Consider the following 19,721-nt stretch of genomic DNA (forward strand, 5'->3'; position numbering starts at 1 on the left):
AGGGGTTCAGAACGGGATTGGGGAGATGGGCGAGGAGGCATGTGGTCACCCAGGTGAGGATGTTTGCACTCACTGCCAGGGCTGTGAAGAGGTCAAGGGACTGACCACCATGAGTGGGCTGCAGAAGACTTCCTGGAGGAAGTGTGAGTGAGCTCAGCCTGGAGGCGAGAGGAATGTAAATGTGAAGGAGGGTGACATGGGACCTGGAGGAAGAGCCTGGGCAGAGGCACCAAGTGGGCTGAGCTCGGTCTAGTGCGGGCGGGAGTTGTGTAGCCCCTTGATTGGAGAGAGGCCAGTGCAGGAGGCACAAGAGATGTGGGCTCAATCTCTGGGTCAGGAAAATCCCCTAGAGAAGGAAATGCCAGCCTACTTCAGTATTCTTGCCTGGAAAATTCCATGGACGGAGGAGCCTGGTGGGCTGCAGTTCATGGGGTTGCAGAGAGTCAGACAAAAACTGAGTGTACTTGTGCGCACACACACACACACACACACACACTGATTGGAGAAGGGCTTAAGTGAGGCCCCTTGCTGGCCCTCTTCCCTCTTCAAGAGAGCCCATAGCACCTTCTAGATTCTTTCCTCCTTGCCCCCGCTCAGATCTAGAGGCCTGAGTTCTGGCTGTGACCCAGCTCTCACGTCCCTCCTAGCTCTGCCCCTGCTGTGTGACCTTGAAAGAGTTACTTGACCTCTCAGAGCCGCAAATGGGATAATAACATTTCTCTCATGGAATCAACTGAGTTAATAAACATTAAGTGCCTGCAGGCACAAGGCTCATTAGAGAGTAATTTCTTTTCCTTTCAACCATCCATAATCTCATTACGGAAAGATCTGAATGATAAAAGAAGGAACTCCCATTACTCCTCCATTTAACCTAATCACACCCCCCCACCCATCGTCCTCTATTTCCTTCTGGTCTTCTTTGCTATTGCTCATGTTGTTTCGAGCAGTTAAGGCGTGGTTTGTATCTGAACCAGCATCTGACTGCTGGGCATTTCATTGCCTCTGTGGCACGTGCCCCCTGCTAAGGCACTGTCATCTTTGCCGTCTTGTCTTGAACGGCTCCATCGTTGTGGTCCCTGGAGGAAAGGGGATCGGACCACACTGTGGGGCCTGCTGGTTGCCTCCTGGTCACCCTGGTCTGGGAGCCCCTGAGGGTGGTGGCTGGGTGGTCTGCCTAGACCCCAACCCTGCAGGGGGGATTGTTTTGGGGAGAGGGGGTGCCACTCCCTGAATGCCCGATCCATCAGGAGCCACGCCCCCCACTTAGGGACATACTGGTGGCCAAAGGGGGCAGCTGTGCTGGGTGCCGCCCTCCTTCCTGCTCTGGCACCTGCCTTTGCAGGTCAGAGAGACACAGACCCCGGGCTGGGGGAGGGAGTAGTTGGCCGGGGCAAGGACCCTGTGAGAGGGGAAGGGAGGCGTTTTTGGCACAGCTCCAGGTCTCATAACGAGTCCCTGCAGAGCCGGGATGGGAGCCCGCAGCAGGGGAGGATGGTGCCTGCCCCCAACTCCTGTTGGCCTGTGGGCTCCCTCACCCATACCATGGAGCTGGCCATCGGCTCTCCAAGGTGCTGGAGGTGCCCGTCCCCATGGGACACTGGGACTCTGGGGGTGGGCACTGGGGCGCCGAGAGAGGGTCTGGCAGAAGCTGGAGCCTGGTGGTGGTTGGAGGGGGCAGTTGCTCTGGGAATCAGGGCAGTGGCAGCTTCCCAAAGTATGAGCTCAGCCTCCGGGCAGAGGGTCTGCCAAGGGCCAGGCCTGGATTGATGCCCCAGCCCACCCCAGCCTGTGTCAGTTCCCAGAGTGGTGACACATGGGGAGAGGATGGCCCGGGGTGGAGGGGAACGTGGGAGGGGGTCTCCCATACCAGGAGCTGACCCAGAGGTGGTCAGGGCTGGTGCACAGGATGGGAGTCTGGGACCCACCGGTGGACCAAGGCCTGGGTGGGCCTCGAGGTCAGGGGAGCCCAGCCAGATGGGATGGAACCCCTGGAGGCTGCTTCAGATCAGGCGGGGGCCAGGGTGGGGACCCTCACTCAGGAGGTGACACTGATTGTGAAGATCTGAGTTGATGAGCAGGAAGCCGCTCATCAACTCAGAGGTCAGGAAAAGGGCACCCCGGCAAAGATTCTGAGTCTTGAAGTTTCTGAGGACTAGAATGGATGGAGAGCAGGTTGAGGGGTCCTTGGAAGGTTGTGAGTAGGCCAGGGTAAGATCGGGGCTGGAAGGGAGATGGGGTGCTGAAACCCAGGCTTCCCTGGGGGTTGGGGCTCTTTCCTGGGCCTGAGGAAGACACGGGGGGATTTCAGGCCTCCAGGCCCCCAGATGCTGCTGGCGGCGGTCCTTGCTGTGGGTCAGGAGCAGCCCTCAGTGGCCCAACGCTGCTGGGCCGTCATGGGAAAGGTGGGACCACGGTGGGCTTGCACGGGACCCTTCGCCCTTCTGGGTCCACTTCTGAGCCTCAGGTCGGGGACAGTCCAGGCCAGGCCGTGCGTGTCCCTCTGGAACAAGAAGGACTGGCCGCGGGGACCTGGAGGACACTCAAGGGCGGCTGAGCGAAGGGACAGACCACAAACCACTGTTGAGGTCTTCTGCCCTTGCCCCCAACTGGGGCAGGTGGGTCCTTGGAGGGTCTCTCCCCTCTCGCATCCCTCACACTGTGGTCCAGCCCCAGAGATGTCGCATCTAGGCGGGGATGGCGTTTGACACTTGCTTTGTTACAAGCCAGCCCAGCAGCAGGTGGCTTTTCACGTCTCTTTCTCGTTAACTAGTCAGTGAAAAGAACTGCTCTTCTGTCCATTTTAAAGGTGACAAAACTGAGGCTTCGAGCTCTCAGCTGAGTTGCCCAGAGTTACAGGCCAGAGAGAGGCAGGACTGGGGTTGTGAGACGCGTCTAAAGCCGGCTCAGGGGACCTCCTGGTGGTCTTGTGGTTGAGAGTCCGTCTGCCAATGCAGGGGACACGGGTTCGATCCCTGGTCCGGGAAGATCCCACGTGCTGTGGAGCGGCTGGGCCCATGCGCCACAACTACTGAAGCCCAAGCTGTCTAGAGCTCGTGCTCCGCAACAAGAGAAGCCACTGCAGTGAGAAGCCTGCGCACTGCAGCTAGAGAGGAGCCACTTGCCGCAACTAGAGAAAGCCTGAGCGCAGCAACGAGGATCCAGTGCAGCTAAAAAAATATAAAGAAAGAAAGAAATTAAAAAAAAACAAAAAACTGGTTCAGGCTGCCGGCACCCACTGCCCCCCACCAGGGGTAAGGCGGCTGGGATGGCTGGAGTGCTGAGTCCAGTCCCACGCTCTGCTCAGACCTGGGGCTGGTGGGCAGGTGCGAGGAGCCATCTGTCTGTATTAGGATGAGATCTGGGTGACCTGTGGGCCTGTGGCCTTTCTCCATTCGGAGCGTCGGGGACAGGAGACCAAGGACCGGTGTGCATGGGCATTCCCTTCATACAAGGAGTGCCCACTCAGGACAGGGTCTACCTCTTATTCTATGATCTCCCCCAAGGGGCACAGAGCTTTTCAGGTCTGGCTTATTGAGCTGGGGCCCGGGTGCCCCCACACCCTTGGGTGCTCGGACATGAGCACCAGCCATGCCTGGGATGAGGCATTCACAGAGCTTCACAGCTGGCCTCTGGTCCTAGACACTGACCCCCCTCCATTCCACCCTGGAGGTCTGTCTCTCAGCTCAGTCCCCATGCTCCCGAGGAGGGTGTGTGTGTGTGTGTGTGCGCACACGCGCACACTCTCAGTCGCTTCAGTCATGTCCCACTCTGTGACCCCATGGACTGTAGCCCACCAAGCTCCTCTGTCCACAGGATTCTCCCGGCAAGAATACGGGAGTGGGTTGCCCTGCCCTCCTCCAGGGGATCTGCCTGACCCAGGGATTGAACCCAAGTCTCCTGCATCTCCTCCATTGCAGGCAGACTCTTTATCACTAGTCCCACCTGAGAAGTCCCCCCTAGGAGGGTAGGTGGCATCATGCCCGTTTTAACTGACTTGTCCCAGATGCTGTGCAAGCCTGGGCAGAACCAGGAGCTTCCAGCCCTTGCTCGTGCAGAGCCAGCGCTGCCCCGGGCGGCACGCACTCCCTTCAAGGTCAACGCTCTTGCTCTCCTCCCCTAACCACATCCTAAACTTTTTTTATGCCCTCAGGATGGGGAAAGCCAAGCTGAGATTTTCTGTGGCTGGACTGTGGACGGGCGGGGGGCAGGGCAGCCTCTTAATGCTCCCAGAATTGATCGGGAATGGTGGCGGGGGGGGGTGGTGAGAGCAGGAAGGGGCAGGCAGGGGCCCAGCTGCCAGCGCCCGCCCGCCGCGGCTGGCGTGGCCATAGCAGGGCTTCTCCATGGGGACCTGGCTCTGCTCTTTCCAGGGTAAGTCTCCCGTTTCTTTGTCTCCCTGGGGCCCCAGCCGAGTCTGCTGGGTGGGTGCTCTGTCCACCTGGTTTGGGAGTAAGGGGAATGGAAGGGGGGCTTCTGAGTTCCCTTGGGCTCAGGAAGGATGCTGAGCGATCCCTAGGGCTGGGACCCGCCCCTAGCGGGCTGGTAGAGGGTCCCTTCTTCGGGGGATGGATGGCTGGGGACAGCATAGCAGGGGAGATATTGGGCCTGTGGTGGCCAGAGGGTGGGCCCTGCCTTGGTCAGGGTACATTGGGAGGGGTCTCTCCAGAGACGATATGGGCGGGTGCTGTCAAGGAGCTGATGGGAGGTGGAGCGGGCAAGGGGAAAGTTGGCGCCGTTGTGGAATGCTCTGGAGACCCCATCCCTTCCTTCGACCTTTGTGTTGAGAACCTGCTGGGAGAGCAGGGGTCTTGGAGCAGAAAGCTGCTGTGGGGCTTGTGGGGCATTGATGTGTGTTACTTCAGGTTCACCACGGAGGGGAGGTCAGGGTCTTGGCCTGGCTGCATTTGAGCCCCGTCCTGGGGCTCTGGGGCTGGAGAGGCGGTCTGTGTGGACCCTGCTTCCCAGGACTAGTGTTCTGGGTGGAGTGGTGCAGATGTGTACCCTGGCAGTTTGGGTGGCAGGCTGTGCAAACCGAGGCAGAATGGAGCTCCGTGGCAGTGCCCACGAGTGGTGCCGGAGCTGGTCTGATAGGCAGGCAGGGTTTCCTTAAGTGACACAGAGAGGAAAAATGCTGTAATTTTAGGTCAGAGTGACCATGTACTGCCTGGGACAGCCCTGGTTTATGCTTGCAGTCTTAGCATGATACTGTATTAATAGCACTGGCTTTCTCTCCACAGTGTCTGGCTTTGGATGATAAATCATGTAGTCACCTTATTCACTGCCCCTCCTAAGTCATCACACTGCTCATTTGCACATTAAAGGCTTTGACAAGTCTTGCAGCAAAGTCACCTTAACTTTGCTTAAGCCCCTGCTTCTCAGTTTGTCTGAATTTTGAGATTAAGGATTTGTTTTCATGAGACCTATTAACACTGTGTGGAACTACGTTCTGTGGGATATTTATGTGTATGTTAAGTCGCTTTAGTCATGTCTGACTCTGGGACCCCATGGACCATAGCCTGCCAGGAATTCTGTCCAGGGATTCTGTCCATGGGATTCTTCAGGCAAGAATACTGGAGTGAATTGCCATGCCTTCCTCCAGGGGGTTTTCCCAACCCGGGGATCGAACCTGCGTCCTTACTATGTCTCCTGCATTGCCAGGTGGGCTCTTTACAACTAGCACTACCGGGGGAGCCCCATGGGGCATGTACAGATACGCTTTATCCCCTCTGGCCTTCATGAGCAGAGGGCCGACTTCATCATGCCCCTTGGTTCATGTCATATTGCCACCGTGGTTCCCTCCAAGGCCTCTCTTGATTTTTTTTAAGTTGATTCCTTTTTATCCTGTTCCCTGTTCCCATTTCCCCCACACCTAGATATTCATGCCCGTGTACTTTGCCTTGGGACCCTCTTGAACCCTTTCTAACCAAATATCACATCATCAACACTTCCCCATGTCACTTGAAAGAAAAATTTTTAAAAAAATTATTTTTAAAGAGTACTTAATAATCTGCAAGACTTGATCATAATTTATATAACTGCTTACTATTTGGGGGGTTTTGTTTTGTGAATGACAAGACACTGAGTCAGTTTTTTTTTTCCTAAATGATTTCCTTGGGGAATTGGCCGCAGATGACGTTCCCTATTTTATTATTTTCTTTCAAATATTCTGTTTTTTATTGTGCATTATTCACTTTATTAAACGAGAAACGTGGGCTTCTCATAAAAGCCAAAGGTTAACATAAAAAGTGATCCCCAAATCGAAAGTTAAGTGAATCAGGGGGAATGAGGATGTGGTGGGTTTGCCTTCAGGGAGCTTGCTCTGATGGCTCTGGAAGAGGGCCTGAAGCTGGGGGCTGGAGACTGGAGGCTGGGAAACCCTGCTGGAAGCTTCTTTGCTGGGCAAGGTGTGAAATCTCAAGGACTTGATCTCAGAAGGGGTCTCTGAGACCCTTGAGGGAGGTATGGATTTAGGAGTTATTTCTTCTGTGAAATTTCCAGGTCTTGGTGAATAACTGGATTGGGAGTGAAGAGGTGGGGGGAAAGGGGAGGAGCAATGAGGGTTAGTGGCCTGAGAAAATGGGTGGGTGGGGGCACTCCTGAGATAGGGAGGACAGAGGTGGGGTCACTGTGGTTCAGAATGTCAAGTGTGAAGTCCTGGAGGACATCCAAGAGGAGGCAACTGCTGGAAGGGCAGGCTGGCAGCCAGGGAGGGGCTCTGGACTGGGGAGAACAACTGAGCTCCAACTTCCTTCTCCATCTTTTTTTTTTTCCATTCTCCATCTTTTTGTGTCACTTGGATCTTTTTAAAAAAATTTATTTGTTTTTAATTGGAAGATAATTGCTTTCCAGTATTGTGTTGGAGTGCTGCAGTCCATGGGGTTGCAAAGAGTTGGACACGACTGAGCGACTGAACTAGACTGATTGTGTTGGTTCTGCCATACATTAACATGAGTCAGCCATAGGCATACCTGTGTCCCCTTCCTCTTGAATCTCCCTCCCACCCCATCCTCTATGTTGTCGCAGAGCACCAGGTTTGAGCTCCCTGTGTCATACAGCAAATTCCTACGGGCTATCTATTTTACATATGATAATGTGTATGTTTCAATGCGACTCTGTCAACTCGGCCCACCTCTCCTTCCCCCACTGTGTCCGCATCACTTGGATCTTTTACAAGGAGAATTGATTAACATCTTTTTTAAAAAGGCAGAAACACAGCAGCATATAAACAGCAGCTAAAGGCGCAGGAGAGGGTTAGATTGAGACGGTTGGATAACAGGGGAGCACAGTGCGGAGCAGGGTTCCCAGGTACTGACTGCAGAAGAGGAATATTTTTCCTGCCTCCCGCCTCCTGCCCACCCGCTCCCAGCGTTGGAGACAGGCCAGGGGCTTTGTCCTTCTCTGTCTCCTCTTCCTGTCTCTCATTCACAGGGTCTAGAGAATTTAGATGGGGCTCAGATGGGCCACTAGCCAGGGTGTGGGCTGGGACACGGCCAGTGGTGTGCTGGCGCTGGCCCAGGCTGGCTCATGAGAACCAATTGTGAAATTGTCAGGAATTTTGCAAGCCAGATTCACAGCCCTTATTTAAACAATCAGATTGTGTGTGGACTTAAAATTAAGCACATTCTATTATAAACTAAGGTAATAAATATTCAAAACTTATGACTTCTAGTAGTACTCCTAGTAGCATTTACACCACTAATTTATACCACTAATACAACTATTGTTTTATTGGTAAAATACTACTGCTTACTCCTAGTAAGATTTTTAGCATCTGTGTTTTTGAGGTTGCACGCGTGCTTAGTCGCTTCATTGCGTCTGACTTTTTGCCACCCCATGGACAGTAGCTGCCAGCCTCCTCTGTCTATGGTATTTTCCCAGCAAGAATAGTAGAGTGAGTTGCCAGCCCTCCTCCAGAGGATCTTCTTGACCTGGAGATCGAACTCACATTTTCTGTGTCTCCTGTATTGCAGGCAGATTCTTTACTGCTGAGCCAGCGGGGAAGCCCGTTTTTGAGGGTGTTTACTCTATATTGGAAGTACGGTATATAATCTCGTCCCAACTCTGTGTTCAATGGCATCATACTGGCATCTTGAGATGGACCACGGGGGTAGAATTTACACTATGGGAATTGGCATAGACTAAAAATCGGGTTATTATTATTATTATTGGGCTGGCCAAGAAGTTCATTTGGTTTTTTCTATAGCATCTTATGGAAAAACCAGGATAAACTTTTTGGCCAACCCAATATTACTATTATTTTCTCTTGGAGAATCAGTTAAGCCTTTCCCAGCACACCACTGGCCAGAATATATGTGGAAAGAAATAGATGGAGACCACCCCATTGGAGAGGACCACTGGGATCGGGCTGGAGTGGAGGAGGCAGAGGGGACCCAGTCCTGTCATGGGAGCAGGGAGCCTTGAGAGGGGCGTGGGCAGCAGGGCCAGGCACCACAAGGCCGGGAAGGGTCTCCTGCAGTGAATGAGGAGGACAGGGCATCCTTGCAGAAGTTTCCAGAGCCAGGAGGCGGGGGTGGGGGTCAGGACCTGAGGGTCAGAGAGGGATGACGAAGCAAGAGTCCTATCGGGGGATGGAACCACTCCCTTCTAGATGCTGCTGGATGGAAGAACACCTGCTGCAAGAAGAGCAGAGGACTGTAGCCCGCCAGCCTCCTCTGTCTACGAGTAATAAGTATCTAACTACACCCTGGCTGGTGTTTTGAACTTTTAAGTACTGTGTACACACACACGCACACGTACGTGCACGGGACAAAGCCTAGAAAAACAAAGCTCAGGATGTTAACTGTGATTATGTTTATATGATGGAACTCTGCTGCTGCTGCTGCTGGTAAGTCACTTCAGTCATGTCCGACTTTGTGCGACCCCATAGATGGCAGCCCACCAGGCTCCCCCGTCCATGGAACTCTAGGTCCTTTTTAAAAATCAGTAAATATTATATGTTTAAAATTTTTTCTGCAGTGTACTTGAGTGATCCATGTAATAAGCATTTAAATAGAGAGAGAAAAGCTTGTTTTCTGGGAAGGAGAATGGGCAACAGCAGGAGGGGGTGAGGTGAAGGAAGGTGTTTTGTGGGCCAGGAGGGTGTGCATGCCACACGTGGGCTCTGTCCTCTGTCAGAGGGCTGGTGTGGGGAGAGAAGAGAGGTGGTGGGGAGGTGGGTCCCAGGAAGACCAAAGGGGGATGGAGGTTTGCTTCTTGCCTGGAAAATCCCATGGATGGAGGAGCCTGGTAGGCTGCAGTCCATGGGGTCACGAAGAGTCGGACACGACTGAGCGACTTCACTTTCACTTTTCACTTTCATGCATTGGAGAAGGAAATGGCAACCCACTCCAGTTCTTGCCTGGAGAATCCCAGGGACGGGGGAGCCTGGTGGGCTGCCATCTATGGGGTCTCAGAGTCGGACACGACTGAAGTGACTTAGCTGCAGCAGTAGCAGCAGGGAGGTCCAAAGGCGGGAGGGAGACCAGGTGAACCGGAAGGTGCCTGGAGGGAGCCTCAGATTCCTGGACTGACTTCCTGCAGCCCAGGAAGTGAATGTTCCATGCACCCAGCACAGAGCTGGGTGGGTCCCAGTTCTGTGCGGGCTGTGCAGAGTGGCTGGCACTCAGGGCCTGCTATGGGATCCCGGCCTGGGTGCTAGAGCAGAAACACAGCACATTATGAGATTCCATTTAAGTCTGGAAGACAGACATAAGCTTTTTGAAGATGGGATAGATCTCTAGAAGAATGAAGCAGGTAAAGGGTACTGCGGGCAGGTGGGCTTGTAGGTGAAGCAGTCACGGAAGGCTTCTCAGGGGAGGTAAAGGAATGAACAGGTGACTGTCGGGGCAGAGGTTCAGGGAGGTGCTTCCACCCCCATTCACAGTGAGCCTCTCTCCCGAACCCCAGGCCCCTATGCCCTTGGTGCCTTCTTGCCAGCCAGGAGGTCTGGCAGTGCCAGACACTGAGTGCCAGGCACTGAGTTACAGCTGAGGTCCTGGTGTTCCCCACCCCTCTGGCTGAGCTGGCATTTGACTGGGTGCTCAGCGAATGGGGTACCTGGTGGCTGAGATTCAGCAGGTGTGACAAATGCCTGTGCCCACTGGACCATAAAGAAGGCTGAGCACTGAAAAGTTGATGCTGTCGAACTGTGTGCTGGAGAAGGCTCTTGAGAGTCCCTTGGACAGCAAGGAGATCCAACCAGTCCATCCTAAAGAAATCAACCCTGAATTCACTGGAAGGACTGATGCTGAAGCTGAAGCTCCAATACTTTGGCCACCTGATGGGAAGAGCCGACTCACTGGAAAAGACCCTGGTGCTGGGAAAGATTGAGGGCAGAAGGAGAAGGGGGTGACAGAGGATGAGATGGTTGGATGGCATCATCGACTCAATGGACATGATTTTGAGCAAGCTCCGGGAGATAGTGAAGGACAGGAAAGCCTGGTGTGCTGCATTCCATGGGGTTGCAAAGAGTCGGACACAACTGAGCGATTGGACAACAACAGCAATGGCTTCCTGGGGAGGGTGGGACCAAAGACTTTGCTGAAAAAGGCGAGGATGCACTCTCATCTGGGCAACCCCTCCCCCCCACCTTGGACCAGACCACCAGCTGCTGTCCCTCCACATCACATCCTTTAGCCCTTTTCATCAAAGTTCTACTTTGAACTTGAAACCAGCCGTCAGTTCCTTTGTGCCTGCTGTCTGGGGAAGGGTCAGCTGCTAGTGTGAGCTTTAGGTCCGTCGCTGCTCTTTGCTTTCTTGGGGCTTTGCTGCTGGTCCCTGAGGGAATTAAGAGGGCAGGGAGGCCCAGGCCCTGCCTTCAAGGAGCTTCCAGAACCGGCCCAGAGGCTCAACCCATCAGCCAGGTCTTTGACGACATGCCGGCTCCTCTGGGAGAAGAGGTGAGGCTTGTAGAATGTCCATGCTTCCCAGAACCCTAGCAATTTCTGACCTCACCCTTCATAGTCCCATGGGGAAACCAAGGGCCACACCTGAGAAGGGGTTTGGTCAGGCCCAGCCAGCATGTGACGGATGGCTCCCTGGAGGGAAGGGGGCTCTGTGGGGTGCCATGCCTTCCTCAGCTCAGGTGGCTGCCAGCTGCCCCGGGGTGAGTGGAGGATTTGATGAAGGTTTTTGCCTGACAGCCTGGGCCACCAAAGAGGAAAAATGCAGCGGAACACCCAAGTGCGGCTGCCCGGCTCCTGGATTTTAGCAGCTGTTGAAACAACTGGTCCCTGGGCCTGTGACCCCTGGAAGGGGTGGGGTTGAGGAAGAATGGAGATTACCTGGGGGTCTGCGTGGGCTGGGACAGCTGGGAGGACAGCTGAGTAGGCAGCTTCTGGCCAAGAATAGCCACGCTGGGTCCCCCTCGACCGGGGGTCCCAGTTGTGTTCTCAGGACAGACAACAGGTAGGCTCTCACCTGGGCCATGGCTGTTAGGTTAAGCAGACATCACAGAGCCCCTCTGCTCCAGGAAGTGTTCAGGAAGCGGAGATGGGAAAGGCACGGATGCTTGCCGAGCCCCTGCGGGGCCTGCCTTACCAGGAGGCTCTGAGCTGGACCAGCTGGGCCCGGCTCAGGCCTGGGTTGTTGTTCAATCACTCTGTGGTGTCTGACTCTTTGTGACCCTGAGGACTGCAGCCCGCCAGGCTTCCCTGTCTTTCACTGTCTCCCAGAGTTTGTTCAAACGCACATCCATTGAGTTGATGATGTCATCCAATCATCTCATCGTCTGTCGCCTCCTTCTCCTGCCTTCAATTTTTCCCAGCATCAGGGTCTTTTCCAATGAGTCAGCTCTTCCCATCAGGTGGCCAAAATATTGGACCTTCAGCTTCAGCATCAGTCCTTCCAAAGAATGTTCAAGGTTGATTTCCTTTAGGATAGACTGGTTTACCCCTGTGCTGTCCAGGGGATTCTCAAGGGTCTTCTCCAGCACCACCGTTTGAAAGCATCAGTTCTTTGGTGCTCAGCCTTCTTTACGGTCCAGCTCTCACATCCATACATGACTACTGGAAAAACCATAGCTTTGACTAGGTGAACCTTTGTCGGCAAAGTGATGTCTCTGCTTTTTAATACACCGGCCTGGGTAACTGGGCAAGTTTTGTAAATTCCATTTCCTAATCTGCAAGATAAGAATATAAAAAGCACCCAGTCCATCAAGGGCATGGGGTCAGCACTCCATGAATGGTAGCTGCTGTTTTAATGATGATAACCTTGAACTCTTGTTAGCATGACCCATGGGCTACTTGGGCAGTGCTATGCAGGACCTGGGGTTGGAGCTCCATCTGATTTGTGGCTTCCTCCCACTATGACTGCTTTTTGAGGCAGCATTTTTTTTTTCCTAAGGAAGGGACCCACCTGAACTTGCGGGGTTCCCAGTCCCCATACAGGTGTGATCCCAGCAGAAGTTCCTGGTAACAGGATGGTCCTAGATGAGAATTGGGGACCCAGAGCTCGGCCCAGGTGCGGGGAACAGTGGGATGAAGTCGGCTGCTCCAGAGGGTGGGGTGAGGCAGAACTATTGGTCCAAGGTCACCAGAATCTCCCTGGAAGCCCTTCTTCTGGGCCTTTTGTGATTTTTAATTTTTTCTAATCCTTTCGAGTATCAGTCATTCGTATCGCAATAAGAATGGTCGGCACTTGCTCACTGGTGTGGCCCAGGCACCCTTCCTAAGGCTTTCTGTGCATCACTGCTCAGCAGCCCTGTGATGGGGGCCAGGCGAGGAGATGGAGGTGGGGCTCCAGAGTCTGCTTCCTTAGCCACCATGGCCTCTACCTCTGGGGATCTCAGGGGTGGGAGAGAAGAACCTTGGGGACCCACCCACCCAGGGTCCCACAAGAAACAGGACACATCCCTCTCCAGGAAGGAGTATAAGGTGAGACTGTTCCCTGTTCGAAGGGAACTGTAGGGTTTGGCCAGAATCTAGGAAATGGGTGCATGCAGGGGAGTCCAAGATTAGGGTGGTTGTAGTTTGGGGCTTGGCGTGGTGAGTGTTTTGTACACATTTGTTGGATGAATGAAAGCGCCCTGCACCAAGAGCCAGAGGCCTTTGGTCGGAGCTTGGCTCTGCTGCCTCTTGCCTGGGTCCCTAGATAAAGCAACTGATGTCTCTGAGCCTCAGTTTCCTCACCTGTAAAATGGGATCACAAAATCACTTCACACAGTTGACCGTGAGGGTCGTATGAGCTACTGTATGTCCGCATTATCACAGGGCATCCGTTCATGGGTACAGTCACTGTGGCTGTTCATCAAGGTCACTAGCAAAGCTCACAGATTTCCCGGGAGCCCAGCTCACAGCTGAGAGGGAGCCCCTTGCCCCTCACTTAAGACCCCCATTCTGGCTGCCTAGGCCCTGGGTGGTCACATGCTTTCCCACCACTACTAGTGCCCCAGACGGATCCCTGCCTGCTTGGCCTCGTATGTGCGTCCTGCCATGGAGTTTGTGACTTCCTCATCCTCCAGGAGCTCTGTCCTTCCAGCCTTAAGATAGCATGTAGCCAGGCCTATGGCCCTGGCCTCCTTGACCTTGGGTACCGGGAGGATGCTGGCAGAGCTGCTGCCCCTGTGACCCCTGTACTGGCTGCCTGTGGAAAGATCCAGAAACACAAGCATCTCTGATAGGGGCATGGCAGTGTCTGCTTGCCTTCTGTCCCCATCTCTGTTTGACAACCGCATCAGCTTCTGGAGTAGAAGAGAAAAAGGATGAGTCTTTCCCTGCCTGATACTTTGTCTGGCAGGAAGGAGGAACAGCCTCTGAACCTTGAGGTTTAACTGGGCAGGCTTTCCAAACACTTGCACATGGGGCCCTGCATGCAACCCAGGAGCCAGACATGCACAAAGCATGGTGGGTTTGAGCTCTGCTCTGTCCTTTTGTGAGTGACCAAGCCTGCCAAGGCAGGAGACATGAGATGCAGGTTCCATCCCTGGGTCGGGAAGATCCCCTGGAGGAGGGTATGGCAACCCACTCCAGTATTCTTGCCTGGAGAATCCCATGGTCAGAGGAGCCTGGTAGGCCACAGTCCATAGGGTCATAAAGAGTTGGACATGACTGAAGAGACTTGGCACACACGCACACATATACAAGCAGGTTGGCCCCCTTTTATTCTTTTTCTGAGTTTATAGCACATCTGAGCCCAGGCCTGGGAGTCAGGCCCCCCAGCGAGGGTTTTTATCCCCATTTCTGCTGTGTGGCCTTGGGCAAGGCCCATGCCTGAGCCTCAGGGTCATTCTTTCTATAAAGAAGGGCAAAATCAGGGGACCCAGTTCAGGCCACAGAGCCTGAAGTTCAGACCAGGAATGAGGTTAAGTGCTTGCTTCCACCTCCCATACTCCTCAACCCCTCTTTTCCTGGTCTGTGCACCCTGAGGCTTGGGCTGCAGCTTGGGGGGTGGGGGGGGAGGAGAAGATAACAGGAGTGGAGTAAGAGGGTTTACTGGCTCTTTCCTTGTCCTGAGATGTCTGTGGCTAGCTGTCCAGGAACAGTTGGGAGCCCAGAACTGTCTGGGGAGGAAAGCGGGGAGCATAGAGATCCCCCCGACAAGATCTGAGTCCTACATGGGGCCATGGGTGGTCTCAGATTAACAGCAGAGGGCCTGAGCCCACCAGGGTGAGGAAGTAGCAGCCTGTAACCCTCCATCATGGGTTCATTCTGCCCTCAGTTTTGAGTGACCCCGAGCAGTGGAAAGTCTTTTTTTTTTTTTTTTTTAATTTTCTAAAATTTTAAAATTTTGAAATATTTTTTATGTGAACCATTTTAAAGTCTTTATTGAATTTTTTGCAATATTGCTGCTCTTGTATTTCATGTTTTGGTTTTTTGAGCACAGAGTGTGGGGGATCTTAGGACTTCCCAAGTGGCCCTAGTAGTGAAAAACCTGCCTGCCAGTGCAGGAGATGTGAGATGCAGGTTTGATCCCTGGGTTGGGTAGATCCCCTGGAGGAGGGCACGGACAACCCACTCCATATTCTTGCGTGGAGAAGCCCGTGGCCAGAGGAGCCTGGCGGGCTACAGTCCATGGGGTCACAAAGAGTTGGAAACAGCTGAAGTGACTTAGCTAAGTGAGACCTTAGCTCTCTGACCAGAGATAGAACCTGCACCTCCTGCATTGGAAGGCGAAGTCTTAATCACTGGGCCACCAGAGAAGTCCTCTGTAACTTTTTTTTGGCTGGGGGACCACACCGTGGGGCTTGTAGGATCTGTTTCCCCACCAGGGATTGAACCTGGGCCCTGTCAGTGAAAGGCCATAATCCTAACCACTAGGACACCAGGGAACTCCCTACAACTCTATTTATTTACTTATTTATTTTGGGTGGAAAGCCTTCTGAGGAGGCACTGTCCTGAGCTTTCCATCCCTAGAATCTTCCAGAGGGGTTGGCAGAGGAGGGGATACCCACACGGCCCAGGAGCCATGAGACCCGCCTCAAGCCCCACTCCCAGCCCCACCTGCCTCAGTTTACCCATCCGTCAGCCGGCACCAGCCCCCTCCCAGACCGCGCTCTGGGGGGCCGCCGAGGGTCCAGCCCTCCACCCCCTCCCTGGACCCGAGCCCTAACCACCACTTCTGTCCTGTCTCCACAGGCTCCCCCCTGCACAAGCAGGCTTCGGGCCCCCCGGCTGCGGCCCCCGCTGCCCCCGAGAAGCCCGGCGCCAAGGCGGCCGAGGTGGGCGACGAGTTCGCCGGGGACTTCGTGGTGGGCGAGCGCGTGTGGGTGAACGGCGTGAAGCCGGGCGTGGTGCAGTACCTGGGGGAGACGCAGTTCGCGCCGGGCCAGTGGGCGGGCGTGGTGCTGGACGAGCCGGTGGGCAAGAACGACGGCGCGGTGGGCGGCGTGCGCTACTTCGAGTGCCCGGCCCTGCAGGGCATCTTCACGCGGCCCTCCAAGCTCACGCGGCAGCCCGCGGCCGAGGGCTCTGGCAGCGACGCCCACTCGGTCGAGTCGCTGACCGCCCAGAACCTGTCGCTGCACTCGGGCACCGCCACGCCGCCGCTCACCAGCCGCGTCATCCCCCTGCGGGAGAGCGTCCTCAACAGCTCGGTCAAGACCGGCAACGAGTCGGGCTCCAACCTCTCGGACAGCGGCTCCGTGAAACGCGGCGACAAGGACCTGCGCCTCGGAGACCGCGTGCTGGTGAGTCCCTGCCCCCACCCCCACCCCACCCCACCCCACGTGGGCGAGCTGGAGTCCCCGCCCTGGGCAGGGACCGGGACCCGCGGGGCTCGGGTGGGATTCATGCTGGGGCACCCACACCTGGTCAGAACCACAGAGGGACCAGCAAGACAAGTGAAGTGGGGGCCCTGGAGACTTGCTGTGTGACCCTGGGCAAGTGTCTTAACCTTTCTGGGCCTGTAGCTAGTTTTTTAAGGAGCCTCCATAGGGTTCTCTATAATAGTTGTACAATTTACATTCTGTGGATTGTCTTTTCATTTTGTTTATGGTTTCCTTTGCTGTGCAAAAGCTTGTAAGTTTAATTAGATCCCATTTGTTTATTTATTTATTTATTTTTCTGTTGTTCTAGAAGGTGGATCAAAAAAGATCTTGCTGTGATTTATGTCAAAAAGTGTTCTGCCTGTGTTTTCCTTTAAGAATTTTATAGTGTCCAACCTTACATTAGTAATCCAGTTTGAGTTTATCTTTGTGTATGGTGTTAGGGAGTGTTCTAATTTTGTTCTTTTACATGTAGCTGTTCAGTTTTCCCAGCACCACTTATTGAAGAGACTGCTCTCTCTCCATTGTATATTCTTGCTTCCTTTATCGTAGATTAGATGACCACAGATGCGTGGGTTTATCTCTGGGCTTTCTATCGTGTTCTATGGATCTATATTTCTGTTTTGTGCCACTACCGTATTGTCTAGATTAGTATAACTTTGTCATAGTCTGAAGTCAGGGAACCTGATTTCCTCCAGCTTCATTTTTCTTTCTCAAGATTGCTTTGGCTATTCGAGGTCTTTGGGGAACACAGAGAATTTTTAGGGCAGTGAAACTATTCTGTAAGATACTGTAATGGGGGGTACGTGTCATATATTTTTTGGGAATTCCCAGGCAATCCAGTGATTGGGACGTCACTCTTTCACTGCCGAGGGCCCGGTTTGATCCCTGTTTGGAGAACTAAGATCCTGCAAGCCGCATGACGTGGTCCAAAAAAAAAAAAAAAAAAAAATATATATATATATATATATATATATATAAAAGATCATCCCATAATTATAAAAGGATCTGCCTCAGGTGGCTTCTGAGAGAAACATTGATTGCTTTTCTGCTTTCCCTGCAGCTGCCTGTGGACCTGGTTGCCCTGGGTTTCCAGCTCTGTGTCTTACCATCTTTTCTCCTGTTCTCTTTGCCTTTGAGAGCTTAATACCTTTAAAAAAAAGTCGCTTCACTGTCTTTCTAGTGCAAATTGAAGAAAGGCTGAAAATAAATGTGTGTGCTTATCTACCACGTTTGTGTTAGTCGCCCAGTTATGTCTGGGTGTTATGCGGCTCCATAGACTGTAGCTCACCAGGCTCTGTCCGTGAAATTCTCCAGGCAAGAATGCTGGAGTGGGTAGCTGTTCCCTTCTCCAGGGGATCTTCCTGACCCAAGGATCAAACCTGGGACTTCCTGCGTTGCAGGCAGATTCTTTGCCATCTGAGCCACCAGGGAAGCCCCTACCATATTTATGTGAACCAAAATAGGACTTTCTAAAGGTTACCTTCTCTGACACCCCTAAGTATGCCTCAGGTGTGTACCCTCAAAGGAACCAGCTCCATGATTAGAACTCACTTCATTCCCACCATTTCTTAAGGACCAGCTATGCACCAGACACATTGAAGATGTGAATTCTAAACTTCGCAACTCAGGACTTCTCTGGCGGCCTAATGGTTAAGATTTGGTGCTTTCACTGGCTTGGCCTGGTTTCAACCCCTGGTCAAGGAACTAAGATCCTGCAAATTTTTTTTTCAGATAGGCAAAGGCTCAAATATTTTATTTCCTCTTGCACCTCTTCTTAGAAAGCAGTGGAAGGCTCTACCAAAATAAGTGAATAAACCAAGAAAACAGAAGATATTGCATCCAAGAAATGGGAAATCCAGCCCAGGAGGGAAGAAGAGGGACTCCTCAGGGCAATGGTGCCAGCTGGCCCTGGAGTGGTGGCCACGCAGCAGAGGGACTCCCAGCTGCAGGAGAGTCTCCTCCAGAAAGAATCTGATAGGGTTTTCAATGGCTCTACGCATCTTGGCAGGAGATTTTAGAGGGCTGAAAGAGTTTGGGGTTAACCTAGTGTGAAAACCTAACAAACAATCATAGAAGACAGTTGTTATCTGTAGGGAAAATTGGTCATGGGAAGGAAAAGTTTCTGTATCCACCCATCCGTGTCTGTGACTAGTGTTTACCTAAGTCCCAGCACCGTCAGCCTGGAGTCTGATCAAATGAAGCCGTTGATGTATGGGAAGAGTGGAGAGCCAGTAGGGGTGGGTTCAGCCTCCCCTTCCTTGATGGGAAGTCAATGGATATCACCCCAAACTGAAAAATTGACAAGTAGCAACATAAGCATGTCAACTAGAAATATGCAGTCAACACCAAAAACTTCATCATAAAGAGTTAAAGTGCTTCTGGGGAGAGAGAGGTGGAGAAATTCCTGGAGCTTTTTAAGGCTTTGAAAGTATTTGACTCTTTATGTATACGTGTGTGTTAGTCGCTCAATCGTGTCCAACTCTTTGTGACCCCATGAACTGTAGCTCACCAGGCTCCTCTGTCCATGGGATTTCCCAGCCAAGAATACTGGGGTAGGTTGCTATTTCCTTCTCCGGGGGATCTTCCCCACCCAGGGATCGAACCCAGGTCTCTTGCATTGCAGGCAGAGTCTTTACCCTCTGAGCCACCAGGGAAGCCCCGTTATGTATATATGTAAACCTAACTAAAAGTTTTTTAAACCATTTTTTACGGTAATATTCCGGATTACTGGCCTGGTCTATGAGTTTTTTTAACTGTGGTAAAATACACATAACAGGCAGGTGGGATGAACTGGGAGATCGGGGTTGACATATACACTATACACTGCTATGTATGAAATCGAAAACTGAGACCCTACTGTGCAGCACAGGGAACTCTGCTCAGTGCTCTGTGCTGACCTAAATGGGGAGGAAATCCAAAACAGAGGAGATATATGTATGTGTATAGCTGACTCACTTTGCTGTACAGCAGAAATTAACACCACATTGAAAAGCAGCTGTACTCCAGTAAAAATTAATTTAAAAATTAAAAAAATAAAATACACATAACATTTACCTACTTAACCATTTTTGAGTACAATTCAGTGACGTTAATAGATTCATGTTGTTGTAGTGCAATGATCTCTTTTATCTTGTGAAACTAAAACTCATTCCCATTAAACAATAACCCCATTTCCCCTTCCACCCAGCTCCTGGCAACCCCCATTCAAGCCATTTTTTAAGGATAACATTTATTGAGCTCTTGTATGTACCAGACACTGCACAAACAGTACTTAATCCTCACCAGAGCCCTTTTGACAGATGAAGCAGGGCTAAAGCTCAGAGAGGTTAGGTAACTGGCCCAAGCTCACACAGCTTGTAAGTGGCAGTGTTTGAATACAAGTCTGTCTTTCTGACTCCAGAGCTCTCGCCCAGGACAGCCTGGGGAAGTGCTGGTTATACCCGTATCCCTCCCTGCTGTCCTTGAGCTCCCTCCATCTCTCCTAAACCTTGCATACTGGAAGGAAGGGGTGGGATGA

General features: G+C 52.6%; 1 protein-coding gene across 5 annotated transcripts in view; it reads left to right on the forward strand.

Moving 5' to 3' along the window:
* The window catches only part of CLIP2 (CAP-Gly domain containing linker protein 2), an 83,218-nt gene that overhangs the window by 31,723 nt on the left and 31,774 nt on the right, over positions 1 to 19,721 (forward strand). For all 5 annotated transcript variants that reach the window (XM_027526536.1, XM_027526537.1, XM_027526540.1 and 2 more), the window contains exon 3: positions 15,573 to 16,123. In XM_027526536.1, the coding sequence (XP_027382337.1) occupies positions 15,573 to 16,123 (551 nt within the window). The remainder of the gene's footprint in view (positions 1 to 15,572; positions 16,124 to 19,721) is intronic.

The sequence above is a fragment of the Bos indicus x Bos taurus genome, chromosome 25, assembly GCF_003369695.1.
Source record: "Bos indicus x Bos taurus breed Angus x Brahman F1 hybrid chromosome 25, Bos_hybrid_MaternalHap_v2.0, whole genome shotgun sequence".
NCBI lineage: Eukaryota > Metazoa > Chordata > Mammalia > Artiodactyla > Bovidae > Bos > Bos indicus x Bos taurus.